Source organism: Lampetra planeri, chromosome 4 (assembly GCF_965212315.1).
Source record: "Lampetra planeri chromosome 4, kcLamPlan1.2.h2, whole genome shotgun sequence".
Taxonomy (NCBI): domain Eukaryota; kingdom Metazoa; phylum Chordata; class Hyperoartia; order Petromyzontiformes; family Petromyzontidae; genus Lampetra; species Lampetra planeri.
In genome coordinates, this window is record NC_136110.1 from 20,269,345 (window position 1) to 20,285,641 (window position 16,297).

General features: G+C 44.0%; 1 protein-coding gene across 1 annotated transcript; it reads right to left on the reverse strand.

Moving 5' to 3' along the window:
• Positions 1–2,227: 2,227 nt before the first annotated feature.
• Positions 2,228–7,554, reverse strand: LOC144717804 (chymotrypsin-like elastase family member 2A). Its single transcript, XM_078593467.1, has 8 exons — positions 7,427–7,554; positions 6,824–6,918; positions 6,261–6,358; positions 5,826–5,954; positions 4,972–5,108; positions 4,513–4,655; positions 3,598–3,750; positions 2,228–2,800 (listed from the first exon to the last, which is right to left on the reverse strand). Exons 1-8 carry the CDS (start codon positions 7,464–7,466, stop codon positions 2,696–2,698), a joined length of 900 nt encoding a protein of 299 aa, XP_078449593.1. The 5' UTR covers positions 7,467–7,554; the 3' UTR covers positions 2,228–2,695.
• Positions 7,555–16,297: the final 8,743 nt, after the last annotated feature.

Consider the following 16,297-nt stretch of genomic DNA (forward strand, 5'->3'; position numbering starts at 1 on the left):
CGCTTACGTTTCGTTGAGTGTTGTTGTCTTGTTATTTTCTTCTTACAGTTGTATTTATTGCATGCTTTTTGTACGTTCGTTGATGTTAATTGCGTTGTTGTTGTTGTTCTTGCTGTTACATTGTATGCTTAGTGTCCTTTAGGGGGGGAAGCTCGGTTCGCCGCATTACGATTTGCTATTGGTCAGCCGAGGTCGGCTGGGATTTTTCTACGGGGGAGGGTGGTGTAATGCGGGCGTAAGCGACCTTCCGGATGTGACGTCACGGGGGGTGGAGTCATGTGACGTGGGGGGAAGGTTCGGGGCTTTAAGCGGGTAAACCGGAAGGGGAAGTCAGTCGGGGTGTGAGCGGAAAAGAGTGAGGCCACGGGGGCGAGTGAGGAGAGGGGGGGCGCCGACGGCCATCGGGAGCCAACCCCGAAGATAAGAGGAAGCTGCGGAGTGGTGTGCAGCTGCAGAGGAGACAGCCAGGAGGGCTGCGTGTTAGAGGCAGCGGTGTGGCTGCCAGGAGGAGCTGCGGAGAGAGAGAGAGAGAGGGGGCTGCTTGTTAGAGGCAGCGGTGTGGCTGCCAGGAGGAGCTGCGGAGAGAGAGAGAGAGAGCAAGAAGCCGTCAGAGCTGCGGAGGGAGAAGAGCAGCAGCGAGTACAGCCAAGGGGGGCTGTGGGAGAGAAACAGCAGCGGAGCTGCTGTTGTGGATCGGGCCGACATTGGAGTCAGCACCGTGGAGAAGCTACAGAGTAAAGACAGCCGTGTGGGTGTACAGCACGAACCGAATAATAAAGGACACTGAGCCAGACATCGGGGTCCAGTCGTTTATTACACATCCACAGTTTCCAATTCCCTAAAGCCTGGGGAACCTTCAGAAGCCGCCACATGTGATGGACCACTAGCTGGAGCCCAGTCAAATTCCTCAGAAGAGTCCAGGGATGAGCCTACCCATTCAAGGCTTTTGTGCAAGCCCCCATTGCCTGGAGAGGCACAAAAATCCACCCAGAGCGATGGACTGGCATCAAGGACCCTGTCAAAGTGTTTAGGATTCCGCTAAGCGGATCTCCCATGGTCATGGCGGGTTTTTTATTTTTCAACATTCGGGGTTTTTTTTATCCTAAAAAGCGTCGGGCATCATGTTATTTTATGCACTTCGGCTGCCCTAGAGTTCGTCGGTTGTCGGGTTGTTTATTTATGCAGTTCGTCTACCCTAACATTCGGCGGAGGTCGGGTAAAAGTTTTCATTACTGATGCGGTTCTTTGGCCCTCACGTGGTACACTGTCATTATGAGCCGAGACGGCTGATGTGTTTCAAAAAGGGGGGGCGGTGAGGCAGAGACAGTGTGGGGGTAGAGACAGTGCTGTTTCAGGAACAGTACGTGGCCCAGTGGTCACGAAAACCATCCGGGAAGCTTGGGAATGGGCTAGAGGGTTCGAGAAAGGGGACATGGCCGGGGCGGAGTGAGGTCCACAACGGGAATAAAAGGATGCGAGACGCAAGGTTTGGGGCTGCCATGGGATCAGGTCGACTGTCTTCACGCCATTGCTGTCTTCACATCGCTATCTTCGCGTCGTCGCTTTCTTCATGTCATCGCTACTTGCGTGCTATCCCTGGTCCAAGTTAGCTGTGCTTTCCCTGTCCACGTTCAAGTTACCTGCATGAAGCACCCTAAATAATAAATAAATAAAACTCTACAGTTCAAGTTGTCCGAGTCATTACACTTAACCTAAACTTCACTAGTATCACATGACGTTATGATCCCTCTACAAAATCCAACCAACCTAAGGTCTCGTGATGACATGATCTCCATTTGGTCCCTCGACATCTCGTGACATCATCACCCTGCCTCCTCACAACATCACCCCATCCTGGCGTGACATTGATACGCCTCTCAACACCCCTGCATCTCTGATCCCATCAACCCCTTCACCTCATCCAAAACTCGCGTGATGTCATCGTGATGCATTAAAGACAGGCGCACACACATGAACAAGCGTATTATTTCTAGATTACTCAAGTGTGATTATATTTCTTCTTGGTTCTTTCGGTAAAGTCACGTAGAAGGGAAGTAATAAAATAATAAAAATAAAACATAATAAAATAATTCTCACGACGTTTCGGCTACAACACAAGCAGCCGTCTTCCTTACGTGTCATAGCAATGCAGATGAACGCCAAAAGAATAATCTAAGAATCCTGTAATTATGTGTATGGTTAATGTGGTATAACTTCCACCAGTCAATTCAACAAACCAGATACTTTATTTGTACTCCAATTTGTATTTACACCAAGCCAAAATCGCATCGCCCTAAATCAGCTGTCGTCCCACAATAACACATGATGTTCCATTCCCTACTAAACTATGACAACGGAAGCAATTTAACTCATGCTACCTCGGCCTCATCCTAATATTTCAGATTCAATCAATAACTTCTCAAGTGATATAAATGGCACTTTATGATCCAGTATGCATGCTGTATTTATTGCCACTTTCTTTCGTCACCAAATATAAAGATAACTGCCTAACTACTGGTATTCATGCAAAATGGAGTCAGTCATAGATGATGACATGTATAGCAATGTGACCACACAAACTCACTACATTGAAACACCCATCCTATCCTCACATGCCCAGTCCCATATTAAAACTAAATACCCGTAGCAAGAAACTGTAATTCTAGGGTTAGTGGTAGCATTGATGTAAAGAGCTTTACTCCTGTGGCTGACTGAATGCAGCAATTGTGGCATTGGCTCCGCTGTTGACACGCTGCTCTCCATTGGCGAGCTTTGGGGCTTCACGGTACACGCTCATGACCTGCGGGAGAAACAGAGAATGTGTGGTGTTTAAACGTCAGTACCTACAGATAAACAAATATGATAGCAATCATACCTGGCCAATACCAGCCTGATTCCTTATGCCAATCCCACCTTTGCATTGTGATCGATCAAGATAAAGTTGTCATCATCACACCTTGCCATCGCTTCTCATATTGTAGTTAATACCTAGACCCCCAAGTTTTACGATGATCTTGCTCCAACTTCTGGTTTACAATTTTTCCTTTTGATTGCAAACCACTGGAGCCCACTTTCAATGCCTGTCTTGGTAACAGACCATTATCATCAATCTAATTAGAAGATTGTAAGCCAGTTGAGCTTTACATTGATATTGACAACATTGACAATTATATTGACATGTACAAGAGTTATAGCAATAATTACATTGACAGTTACATGATTTTGGCCGTTGTTTTGACCCTAATATTTAGAGTAGAACGTCGATTATCTTCTCTCTTTGATGACACAATCTTTTGAGTTGTAAGGTATGTTGCATTTATAGACTTGGCTAATTAGTCTCAGCTATTGAATAATATTTTAAAATAGACCCATATAGCAGATTTGCTTCACGTGTATGCAGTTGTTAATCACATATGCATATCCCCTGAAATGTTCAAATTGTTTATACATTAGCAGTATGTACTCTCCACATCACCGCAAAATAATTGGAACTATACTGCATATAGTTTATGGCAATGATATTTCTACAGTATTACATGTTAATAGTGACAGCCTTATGATGTTAACAACTTGGACAGTGGCAGCCTAAACACTCACGTTGCTGATCCAGGAGTTGTAGGCTGACACACGGGTGAACACGGTGGGCTTGCGAATCGCGTTGCAGCCCAGAGATGAGACGTAGCTGGTGATTCCCTGCACCACCCAGGCATTGTCCGACCGCTGGCAGTTCAGTGGGCCACCTCCATCACCCTGTGGTGCATAGCAGAGTACAGCAATGCCTCACGTTAACATTGGATCAAGAAGAATTGGATTATGGGAGTGGGTGGCTGTGATAGCAAATGCCACCATGCCTCTCCAAACTTGTGTGTCTTTGCTAGCATGCGTTTGGCTTTGTAAGAGTGTGGGCATCGAGCTCCTGTCCAAAAGTTTTGAGCTCCTGTAGTAACAGGTGTCTGCGTGAGCCAACACTCGTCAAGTGTGCTTCAGAGCCATGGTGCTAAGTAACAGAGAGATATCGCAGAATGCCAAGGCCTGATCCCTCCCGTCCCCCAACTCTACTATGCTGCCTTTGTTTTTTCCATGCACATGGCACGATTTGGGAGGGACATGTTGGCTACAGTATTAGTTTATCTACCATATTTAATTCATGTCATCCTCTTAATATCTGGATTTTATTTTGAGTAACTCTCTTAATGTACGTGAATAAAACCGTCAAATTTGAATTTACTATTAGTTATACAAAAAAACTGCAACTAAATTGTAAATAATTAGATATATAGGTAGATTTATTGACGAATGTGTGGAGCTTGTAGTCATTTATGCTTGTGCACCACTACCAACATAGCATCGCCAAATAACTGGGTTATTGAATGTTGATGCGGAGGGTGCATAGTAAATATTTGAAAAATGCAAGTATAGCAAACTACCGTTATGGCCTTCCTCAAATATTCCCATTGGAAATTTTACTTAATGAATTGAAGCGGGTTGGCTATCGTTGCGCTCCGTACGCACATAGCACGCAGAGCGGGTGCTGCCCCCCGCGCAGATCACGCTGCTCTTCAGGCTGCTCCCCCACCAGCTGGCCTGGCTGCACGTCGCGTAGTCCACCACGGGCAGGCTGGCTTGCTGCAGCTCGCTGGGGAAGGGGCCGCTGGCTGCTCACGCGCACAGACAACGTGGAGATGAAGAGCGTTGGTGAAAGCATCGGAGTTTGGTGGCGTTAACAGGCACTCCCCTATCGAACCGTCCATCTCTCCGTGCTCAAAAGGGAAAAGCCACATAGCAACACCGCCACCCTACTGACAGACTACTTCCCACTGTTGACTCTATGCAGAGTTGTGTTCATTGTGTCAACCCTAGAAAGATTAAGGGCCGAGTCAAACTGCAGGGGCAATTCAAACGTTGGATTTTAAGCACTCCCCAAAACTCTATCTCCTCTTGTTTCATTGACAGGGAGTGAACGTTACTTACTGGAAAGGGATCCCCAGCCCGTGACGTAGCACGGGTAGTTGTTGGGCAGGATCTGGTTGGCGCTGGGCAGGCAGGCCGGGCGCACCTTGCTGGAGAGAGCCACGGGCGACGCAATCTTGAACATGGCGATGTCGTACCTGTGGGGGATCGAGACAGGGGCAGTCGTGATGTGACGCTCAACACCGAACATACAACAAGCAATAGGGATTCAGCGCTGTGCACAGGAGAACTCCCCTTAACCCGGGTGATGTGGGGGATATATTTCGTGGAGTTATCCATGATTTGACTCTGCACTTATTTGTGGGGACAGATTCATGAATAATGGGAAGAATAGGACCACAGGTAATAAGACGTATTGTGGACAATACAGCTTCTGTAGATAATGGAGCCATGAGTAATAGGGTCAAATACATGAGTTCTACTGTATGTTTTAGTTATTGTATCGTAAGCATTGTATGAGATGAAGCAATAGCATTGTGTCTCAACTGTCTGTATCTTTTCAAACACAGAATGGGCATGGCCTGGAAGCAGTGCGTAAGCACAAATCAAGACATCTCATCGCCTTGTCATTAACACTGCCTTATAACACTAAATGTTACTTCTGAAGAAAAATTATTCTTCAAAAGTAACATTTAGTGTTATATAATTCATCATTGCCTGACATTCCAATTATACTTTGTTTTACTGAAAGGCAGTGTCAGTGACGTGCTTCGAGAGGGAAAATAAATGTCTGTCTCTTTGCGTCTTTGTAGAATGTATCTGTACATGTTTGTATATATATGGATATGTATCTGTCTATTGCAACTCGTAATGTCATAGTGTCACGGAAACAGTGCGCCCGTGTGCAGTCTCACCCATTGGCCGGGATGCTGGGATTCCAGTAGCTATGCCAGGCGATCAGGCTCAATGCAGGTGTGACTTGCCCAGACTCGGTTGTGGACACACTGTGTTTTCCCAGCACCACCCTGTAGCTGTAGCCACTCCTGCACGTTGTGGTGAATGTGGGGAGATAACAGAGCGACGGGCGGTCGTAATCACTTACACCTGTAAACATTGCAGTGAGGAATTAATAAACAGAAATGGTGCGAGTTACATCATGGTATTTTCACTGCCACATTGCTGCATCGTGTAAATGTCATTGATAGAGGCCGCCTCCTTGCTCCCAAGATACATTGCTCAAACTTTGGTGTCCACAATGTGGTACAGGAAAATACTCTACAACACCTGGGACCCGGTGCAGTTGCACCGCCTGCACACACAAAAGCGACGCCACTGGTGCCGTGACTCACGTGTAGCAGCTCGCAGAGGTGAGCACCCATTGACTATCAATGAGGGTTCCTCCGCAGTAGTTGACCCATCTTCCTCCAGAGTACCTCTGCACGAGCGCCTGCAATGCACACGCAGAAAAGTGGTGGTAGTTACGGTTTTTTCTCCAATTTCTAAATCTTGCAATACAGTACTAACTCAGCCCTTTCGTCAATCCACTGACCATTTGACCAGGCCTCACAATCCTAGTCACAGCTGGTTGTGAAGGGGTGGAATCTGGGACTGGTATGGATTTCACTCCCTACTAATATTAGCAGTCGCTGGGAATGTAAAACATGTAGCATGGTTCGTTGCACGGTGCATAAATCACTGCGCTTCCACTATCCCATTATAATCACTGATTCAATGTCATTGAGAAGAGTGGAAGATCTGAACATTTCATGATGCACACATGCAGCCGTTTTGCCAGTGCACTGCTGGATGATGTCCTCCACGTGGCATTTAGAACAATGGATGCTGCTGCACTGTGATCGACTGACAATGCATCGTGTGGCTGTGATGGCTGTTATTCAGCCTCTGGCTTTACCTGCCAAGGCCAGGAGTTAGCGCGAGCCTCCACGCCGTTCACCACGCGGATCTGGGAATACGCTGCAATCCCACAGCTCTGAGCAGACACCTCAGCTGTGAGAAATAAAAGGACACGCGATACAAAAACAAAGATCCCCGTATAGCCTTAACGAAATGTTGGGGCAAGTGCAGTTAATGAGCACCTATGAAGACCGGTTGCGGCACACGAAGGGGTGGGTAGCCAGCACCACGCCCAACCGCATTTGTTTTCCGAGTGGCGATGTTTACACATTGTGGCAGGTACTCATTTGTGGTTGACTCGACCTAGGCGAGGCCCAAGCCCGACCTTGATAATCGTCACTGGTGTTGGTCGTGAGCGGTCATTGAACTCGGGTCGCCGGGTTAGTATCACAGGACGCTAAGCGCTCCACTACCTCTTCCATGTGCATACACACTATAGTACACACACAATAATTGTGATGTGTTTTTGGGTTGGTCCTTATGCATTTTGTGTCATGTTTTATTCCATGTACTAGCAACCTCTTCTATAACTAAGTCCAGTTCCTGAAGAAGCTAGAGTGATCACTCTACTAAAATAAATGTGTGCATGGCAATCACTCACCACCAACCAGCAGAGCAGCGCAGACGAGAAAGGCGAGCATGGCTGATCGAAGAACTGGAGTTGATTGAAGACTTGGAGCGTCTTGTGCACCAGTGTTTCCTTTCCACTGCCGTGTCTCACTTTGGGCCGTCTTGGTTTTTATACAGAATCTGCTGTCCACGTGAACCCTCAGATTGCAATCAGAATACTTCCCTATCTGCAAAACTGTCCAAATCAAGTTGGCATGCAAATTACAAATTCAGATATTTTTTTTTCAACATGAAAATTAGGTGTTCTTTTTCTGTATTGGTGAGCAGTAAGGGATATATTGTTTATCCTGCTGACAATACCAAACCAAATTTAAGGACAGATTTTTGTATCGGTTAGGTTATAGTGCGATACGTGGAGCTGACCGATGGTTGACAGATCTGGTCACTCCCATAAATGAGCTCCTTAGGCATGTAAGGCTGCGTTGGCTGGATTATGAAGCCCACATGCCCATCCACTACATACCCAAGCAACTTCTGCTTGGCTGGATAGAGGAGGCTAAAAGAGCATGGCACGGGTAGATAAATTATGGACTAATACTGTATAGGAGGATGTAGAGCTGATCAGACTAGCCGATGACTGCGGAGGAGGCTCATGAGGGACACGACTGGAGAGTTGGAGGCAGTTGCCCTCCAACAACAATGGAGGTCAGAGGAGTGTCGCCCAAAGCAACGAGTGGAGCGCGAGGTGGACAACGAGATGCATGCGGCATTGTGAGCATTTGTGTTTTGCTGCTGTGTGTGTTGAGTGTGTTACATTATTATACAAAAACACACACACAAAACATACACGGTAAATAAACCGTTCTCATAGTCGTTGCCTTCACAAATTCCAACCGATGTAAACACTGCTAGATTTGAAGCTTTCGTGACTGCAAGGATTTTTCGAAAAAACTTAAGAGTACGATGTAATACTCTCCTGGCATTACTTTTCAACGCGGAAATTATCATCGTAGCAGTGTGTATTGTCAAAACATCACCCCCGTGTTTTGTAGAACTGACTTAATTTTGTAAACCGTGTGTAAACGAAACACGCGTTCGACTAACACACGTTGGGCAGGGTTTTCCTCTATTTAGTATTTTTTCCGGGCTTAAAAAAGCTGTGTTGGAAAGTTCCATATATACCAGAAGTGGTATCATTCTTGAAAAACTACCATCAATCTTTAAAAAGTTCACAGTCGATATCAGATGGTGGCAAACTCAAAATCCTGGTTGGTGGCTGATTGAGCTAATTATCTCCTCTCTGGTTGATAAAATGAGTACCACGAGACTGGTAGATTCATTGAGCGACTGGTGAGATGGATTTACAGGACCGTGTGTAGAAGCGGTCACCAATTGAGGTAAACATTACCAGACACTTGTTTAAGCTGGGAGATACGTCGGCTTGGCACCCAGAGGTCGGCGACCCAGGGATAGACCTGAAACCTAATTCCAGATGGTGGTGATGATAATAATGAAAATGTTAAATTGGACTTTGACGGTTATGTGTAGAGTCAGCTGTGTGACATTTAGGTGATCTAGCAGAAGGTAGCAAGCATTGTGAGCTGCGGTGGCATTAACGGAATTGACCACAATCGTCTCTTGCGTGGCGAAGTCATGAATGGCCAAATTATAGGAAGACAAAAGTGGCCAGGTGTGTACGCGTTTCTATCCATACCCCACTCTCGTGTGTCATCCTGGCCTCAGCAAGTAGTCAATGACAGTACTTTTCCAAGTCTCTCCAGAAATATTACATTGGAGTTATTTTTGCTATGCATAGAAATGTTTGATTTGAACCAGCTAATTTCTGCACTCGAGCAGGTATTGATGTGATAGAGTTTTCTAAAAGGCATCACCCATCATGTCTTTCAAAACTGTTTCGCCATTGTCCTCAGGCAAACTTGGTTCATTTGAGGCCACATCCTCTAACCCCTCACTGGTATTCATAATAACTTCTCTGTCCTAGTCTAGAATATTCAACTTCCTTTGTTAACATTTGCTTCCTTGACTCTAATCTTTTTCACACAACGGTAGTACTCTGACCAGTTTAATGATCAGCATCAGAGTCTATATTTATCCTGGAGAAATCCGATGATCTATGAAGCTCTTTTTCATATATTTTCAGTATAGGTGGGTCAGAAAGTTACAACAACAAACAATAAAAACAACGATAGGAGTGCAAATTATAAGAAAGGTAAGTAAATCACGACAAATGTATACGTAAAATAGATAAAGTATATACGTCCAAGTTGCACAAGTACACCAGTTCCCAAACTTGGGCAAGGCAGCAAAACAACAGCTTAAACAGTCCGAGATCACATCAATAAAATTGCCCATTAAATTTAACTATTAATACATGTGTAAGCATGAAAGTTACAAATCACGTTTTTAATCACAAACGATCATTGTATAACGAGATACATTTTGGAAAGATGACCTGAAGGTGGCATTGTAGCAAGAAAGTCGCTGGCCTAATGTATCTGTCCAAATTTTGCATTGTTATCCCCTTTTACGTGTGAGTTTTCTCCGAGTACTCCAGCCTCCTCCTATCTTCAAACATTCTGTAAAAGAAATTAGCCAAACAACCCAAGCAGCATCCAACTGGAAAGAGCCTTGAGGCTTACGAATGCTATTGTGGCTAAATTATGTATTACAACCTTGATTTACTGGAAATATCATACATCGCAAGTGTATTTTTTCATCTTTTGTGTTTAAAAAGCAGGTTATTGTATTGCCTATTAGTTGAATCGCAGATCGCAAGTTCAAATCTTGGTCATTACCCCCCCCCACCACCCCCAAAAATTGATTGAGTCTTTGCTCTTGTTTGTTCTTTTAATTTGCGAAATTCTCAATCTCTGAAACTAAAATATTAAATGTTGTCCTATGTTGCCGAATTGTGAGTGCATTGATAATATATCAAAACACCAAATTCCTGTTCAGTTATTCTCAATTTCAGCTGCCGTTCTTGTAATAACAAAATGTATACCACTAGAACTTACATAATTACAGATTGTAACATAATTGATTAATAATTCTGGCAAATACAGAGGCTACGAAATGTGTTACCACTTCAAAGATATGAACAATGTTTCACATTAACATTTTCTACCAACTCACATCCAGTGCAAAGGACTGAGTTGATCCATGTTTTACAACTTCTGCAGCATCTTGAACACATTGTAACCACTCCCCTTGCTATTTTATTTGTTTTAAAGATCAGGGATCGGCTCAGCCCATGATCCTTTCTGGGTTAATTAAATTTGCAAAACTTTGTGTACAGTCAACAGTTGATGCACTCAGGGGAGTCTGGCTCCCCACGGCAGCAATGTGGAATTTCCACTCGTGGATCGGGACTGCCAAAGAAGAGCACTGCCCAACTGTTTATGACTTGATTTAGATTTCTTTTTTTCATTGCATACATTTCTACAGGTCGCTATTACACATTAATTATGAATGTAATCTGTTGGAGATTCTTATTAAATGTCAGATGGTGTTTGGTGCGTTGTTTCAATATGTGAAGAGCTGACCGTTTCTCCACTTCCTCCCCCTCTACATCTTCCGGCATCTGGCCAAGCGAAAATACGTCATCCAAGTGAATGCATGCAAATTACTTGGAAAACATAGATGGGACATTATGAACAAGATAGGGCAGCCTGAAACCTGAGCGTGTGCAACACCATCAGAGCAGAGAGCGTTATCACAATGAAATTGACTCAGAAACATAGTGGTTCCTCGTGTGCAAATTTGCATGTGTGTGGAAATGTCCCTTTTGAAATGTTTAGAACTAAGCAATGGCATGGAAACCCAAGACATGTGTGGAGGTTAGGACAAGTATGGTTTTATTTATAGCTACCTTGGAAGAAATTAAATTTTGGTGGAATTAATATGTAACTACAGCCCTTGGTCAATCGATTGCTGAATGAAGGCTTCCCTGTGCCGTATCAGTCGTAGTTAGATTATATTTGCCACGTTAGTCAGTGCAGGCTGGAGAAGCAGAGGGGTCCAGGACTGGTTCACACTGGACTCTCCGCTGATGTTAGCAGTGGCTGAGAATCAAACTCAGTTCCACTGGGTCCATAGTGCAATGCGCTAACCACTGCTAACATTCTAAATGTGAGTGCGGTCCTCTGTCGACCATGCTAATATCGAATGGCAATGCACACACGAGCATTGTTTAGTGAGTGACGCATTACACTGGTATTCAGATCATTAGTGCAAATTAGAAGAACAGTGATCTTGTTGCTTCCTGTTCTCTGGAGATGTAAGAATATGTAAAATAGCTGTAACATGTGGAACTTCTGTGGTAAACCTGTGGAGCTTTGCAGTATTGTATAAGAATGATGTACGCGTTCTAGATCCAGATATGTGTCGTAGTTCTGATGCTGAAGCGCCAGATATATATATCAAGTTGTTTAATATATAAGTGCCAAGTGAGGCCACCTTAAAATAATTGTTCTGTCCATTATGTGCACTCTTTGGCACTAAATGACAGAATGTACAGGGATGGAATTGATAGCCTAATTCGGAGACTTGGCCACATAACCAGGGAGAGGCAGGGCCAGTTATTTCATAAGATGCAGTCTCCACGCTGAGCTCCATTATGTTATGTTAATCCATCATATTTGCAGCCCTTGAGACACAAAACTTGTGAGTAATCAATATTGTTTCTGGTGGAGACTTCACGAGTGTATTGTTAGTGCCACGTAATGAGTTTAAAGAAGTAGTGCACACTGCATGTATTTAACGTGCTCCAATATGAGACCTAATCAGGCGTAAGCCCAACCAATTTATTCATTTGGTTACAGTCTGAGATAAACTGTGAGTCACTCTTGAAAATAGCCACCCTGAATAATTCTTGAAGATACATCCAACGCTGCCTGGGGCAAGGATGATGAAGTGTACCTTGTGGTAAGCCCGTGTTGCAATGCTTGGTCGGTGATCTTTCAGCCAGTACTGTTTATATACCACAGGGATGAAGTTTGGCTAGCCTCTACTTAGGCATTTACCACTACTTGATGTAGCAGCATAGTGGCTGTGAATATAACGAGGGAGTTCAATGTTTAATTAGCTAACGACATTTATGTTTCGATGTAAAAGTTTTACCCTGAGATAGGTCCGTCTCCACCCCGTTGGGAAGACGGCCACGCTCATTAAAAGTATCAAGTTCAAAAGATCAGCCCGAGTTCTGACTTTGTTTATGAGCCAGGGTCTACAGTAATCCCTTGCCAACCGCGAGGGTTAGGTTCCTTAAAGCCCTCGCGGTTGGTAAAGTGTAGGGGCCTGTGGGAAATAGGGGCTTGGGGGAACCATGGCCGCTGTCATGCTCACCATAGCTTTACTAAGTTGCATATTTATTCACTAAACACCGAACAAAATACAGTACATTACACAATAGCATATATTAACTTTACATACCTTTAATATTAACGGTTTAGATGACGAGGAAAACGAGTTGATGTGGGGAGGGCTGGTTAGAATAACTAAGGGGGGGGGGGCTCAGCCCACCCTCCCCCTCTTCCTCCGGGCCACAGACGCAACACTCTCATCGTCACCACTCGCTGCACGCTTCAGCTCCGTGATTACGGGCAAAATGAATGTGTACTCTACAGTATGTACAACAAAACAGTCGGACAGCACATCAAATTTGATTCATTCCGCAGTCAAAATAATTTATATTCTACTTTGGGTGCAAATAAAAGTGTGTGCATTAAAAAGCTTGGTTTTTTTCCTTAAAATTTCTACAGCTCAAGAACCAGGGCAGTGAATCACGCACTCGCTGTTGTGACTCTACACCTCAGCGTTGTCAACTCCTTAACATGAATACGTCGCCAAACAAACCTGAAAAGTTCAAAGCTGCAAATGACTAGAAACTCTACACCACAGACACATCTCCTGCAGGAGTTCAACTCTGAGTAATCGCTCTGTGATGCTGGATGTGATAACCAGCGAAAACTTTGAAAACTAATTGTCAAATGTTGTGCATTGCGCTTCAACATTCCGGTGTGCTTAAACAATCAATATCTGTGTTTGTACTCACGCGATATGACCAAAACGAAGTCAATATTAACGAAGAAATATCTTGTTTGTGTCTTGAAATCACGACCGCGTTGCAATTTCGCCACAGCCGTTTATCTGTGTCGCCCTCTGGCGGGCGACATTCTAAAAGGAGGCAATAAGACTGAAGCTTGCGCCATGTTTTAACAGCCGTTGCCCACGGTTCCCACTCCTCAGGCTGCCGTTACGAGACTCAGATATTGATAGTGAACCCCGAGAATATTAAAGCTGCCTTAGTTTGGCTCTGTACGTGAGTCTCGTGCCTTACACGAGATAATTATAGACACGCCACATATTTCACCTGCATCTCTTTCTCTCTGCTCAACTATTGTATAAATATTGTGAAATTGATTGCTCCATATGTTACATAGGAGAATAGTATGATGTGTAAAACGTGTGTTAGGATTGCTGGAAGGCATATGTAGGCTTTTAAGCAAAGTGGGACAGTACTCGCCACAGTGGCCAGATGTTAACTACCTCGCTCGGTATACAGGAGGTCTTGAGTTCGATCTAGACCCTGACGCCTGTATATTTGGAGTTTGCATGCTCTCCCCGTGGTCGCCTGGATTTTTATCCATGGGGTTAAAGTATTTGGCTGCTATAGATTTCCACATAAGCAACTTCGTTCAGCTATCATTTGTGGCCAGGTCACTTGTGAAAAAGAGATATATTGCTCAGTGTGCTTTACCTGGTAAAATTTTAAAAAAGTTAATCGTTACAAGTAGTCATTTTCTCAAAGGGTAACACAGTGTCTGGTTGTGCCATGCAAGCAAGGGTACCACCATATTTTATTTGAGGGGTATGTGATATCGTAGAAAAATCTGGACAACATACTGTTGTGCTAAAACACCAGGGCAATGCCTCGCTCACTTTGGAATCTGTTAAGAGACATGCATATATCTTCGATTAATAAAAAACACCCTCCTTATTTGTTTATTGACAATGTATTGGTTCACATAAACAAGCGTGCCTCCGGCATGTACTCTTCATCTCACAACTATTTTCATTTGTCAGTGTATTGACTACTGTTCACTTGCACTCGCGCCTAACTCTTGCCTAACTCTTGCCAGTTAGTGCACGGTTTGAGTACACAAGTCCGATTTATATATTGAATAATACTAACAGTCCTTTTGTCAACCCATTGTCTGACTGACCATGCTTCACCATGCTTGTCAGTGTTATTGGTGCTCAGTATCTGTTTGAATATCACTCGTCAGTGATGTTTGTTATGGCCGGGAATTAAACTCAGGTCACGGGATTCATAGTGCAGTGCCGTAACCACTGCGACTCCGCTCCCCACCAGTATGATGACACTTGCTACCACAGACCGGCAAAGTGTGGTTAAAAAAACCCTCAATGACTGCCATGGCGTGGCGAGGCCCTCATCCAGCAGCATATTAACAACGGGCTGTTAAAAAATATATATCTATGCAAACTACAATTTAATTCCACTAAACATACATTTCCAAGGTTGCTACGGAGAAATAAAAAAACGTGCACTACTCAAATTGCTTTATATTAAACGAATGTCTTCACATATGCAAATTAACTAGGAACCTTCATTTCCTTGTGTGATCACAAGGTATTTGTGATATAATCACCTGATTTTTCTTTGCTGATGTTCCTGCCTATGCGCAAGTTTAATGCTGCATCATCTAGTTCCTAAACACTGCGTGCTCAAACCTTTCTCATGACTGACACCGCATGAGGAGGCCTGCATCCAGTGATAGACATAAAGCTGAAATAAATGTGTAGGATCGATTTGTACTTTTCGCATGTTGGCTATATGTGGTCTAAAACTGGTTAAACAAGGCCATACAGAAGGACATCTCTGGTGTAGGCCGATCAGTTTTAAACAAAATGCCTATATTGTAAGAGCATGTTTTGCCACAAGTACGTTTGGTTAATGCAGCCTTGATGCCTTGCAATAGGTGTCTACTTGGTGTTTGAACATCTTAACACCTGCTAATGCCAAAAGGGTAAAACCTATTATTGTTTCATCGCTGAAATAAATATAACTGATCACATAGCAGGTGATATTGCCTGAATGTGTTACAGGAACTTTAATAATAAACTTTACCTTAGGAAGTCTCACTGAGTCTCAGTACTCTTTTTAAGGAGGGTCCTGCTAACATCGGGGTGTTTGGTAAATTCCCATAGTGGGTGGCTATTTGTGGGAGGAAACGGGAGAACCTGGAGAGAACCATCCACGCCGTGGGACAGCCATTGGGGAATATCTGTTCACACGTGGCGCAAACCCACGGTACTATCGTCACATTGTGCGGGACGCCTCCTCTTCATAATCACCCCCCCCCCCCCCAGAGGGCATCACGAACCAGTTTTAGTGTGAAAATAAAATTACGTAAGTGGATAAAGCAGGATAATAGGATCTCCCCCCCCCCGCCTTGCATTATGTAACTTCTGACCTACCTCTCCTGGACATTTGTGGGGGGAAAAAGCTCCGTAGGTCCTCGTGCATTTTTATAGCTGCATTATACAAACTATAAAAATATAAACGTGCATGGAACCTGTTCGCACGCATATTTGAGATTGACTATTTGTATCGGAAACTACCTCAGGCAATGCAAATATTATATTTTGTTTCAAGTTCCATGTATAAAGGATGAAAGCATTTCTTGTGCTGGAGGTATATATATATATTTATTTCATTACAAAGGATAATTTACATGCAGGAAGCATTTTTGTGAGATTTTGGTATGTTCGGGCGTGCATTTATATCTGCCTATTTAATTTATACCTGCCTGACATGTCAAACGTTCATGATTGTAGTTGATATTAGTCGTGCCCTGCA

Excerpts from the sequence above, each read along its gene's own strand:
- LOC144717804 (XM_078593467.1), bottom strand. The coding sequence starts at position 7,466 with ATGCTCGCCTTTCTCGTCTGCGCTGCTCTGCTGGTTGGTG. Across the intron at positions 5,109-5,825 it reads CCCAGCATCCCGGCCAATGG|GTACGACATCGCCATGTTCA; the intron begins GTGAGACTGCAC and ends GATCCCCCACAG. Across the intron at positions 4,656-4,971 it reads GGGCTGGGGATCCCTTTCCA|CCAGCGGCCCCTTCCCCAGC; the intron begins GTAAGTAACGTT and ends GCGCGTGAGCAG.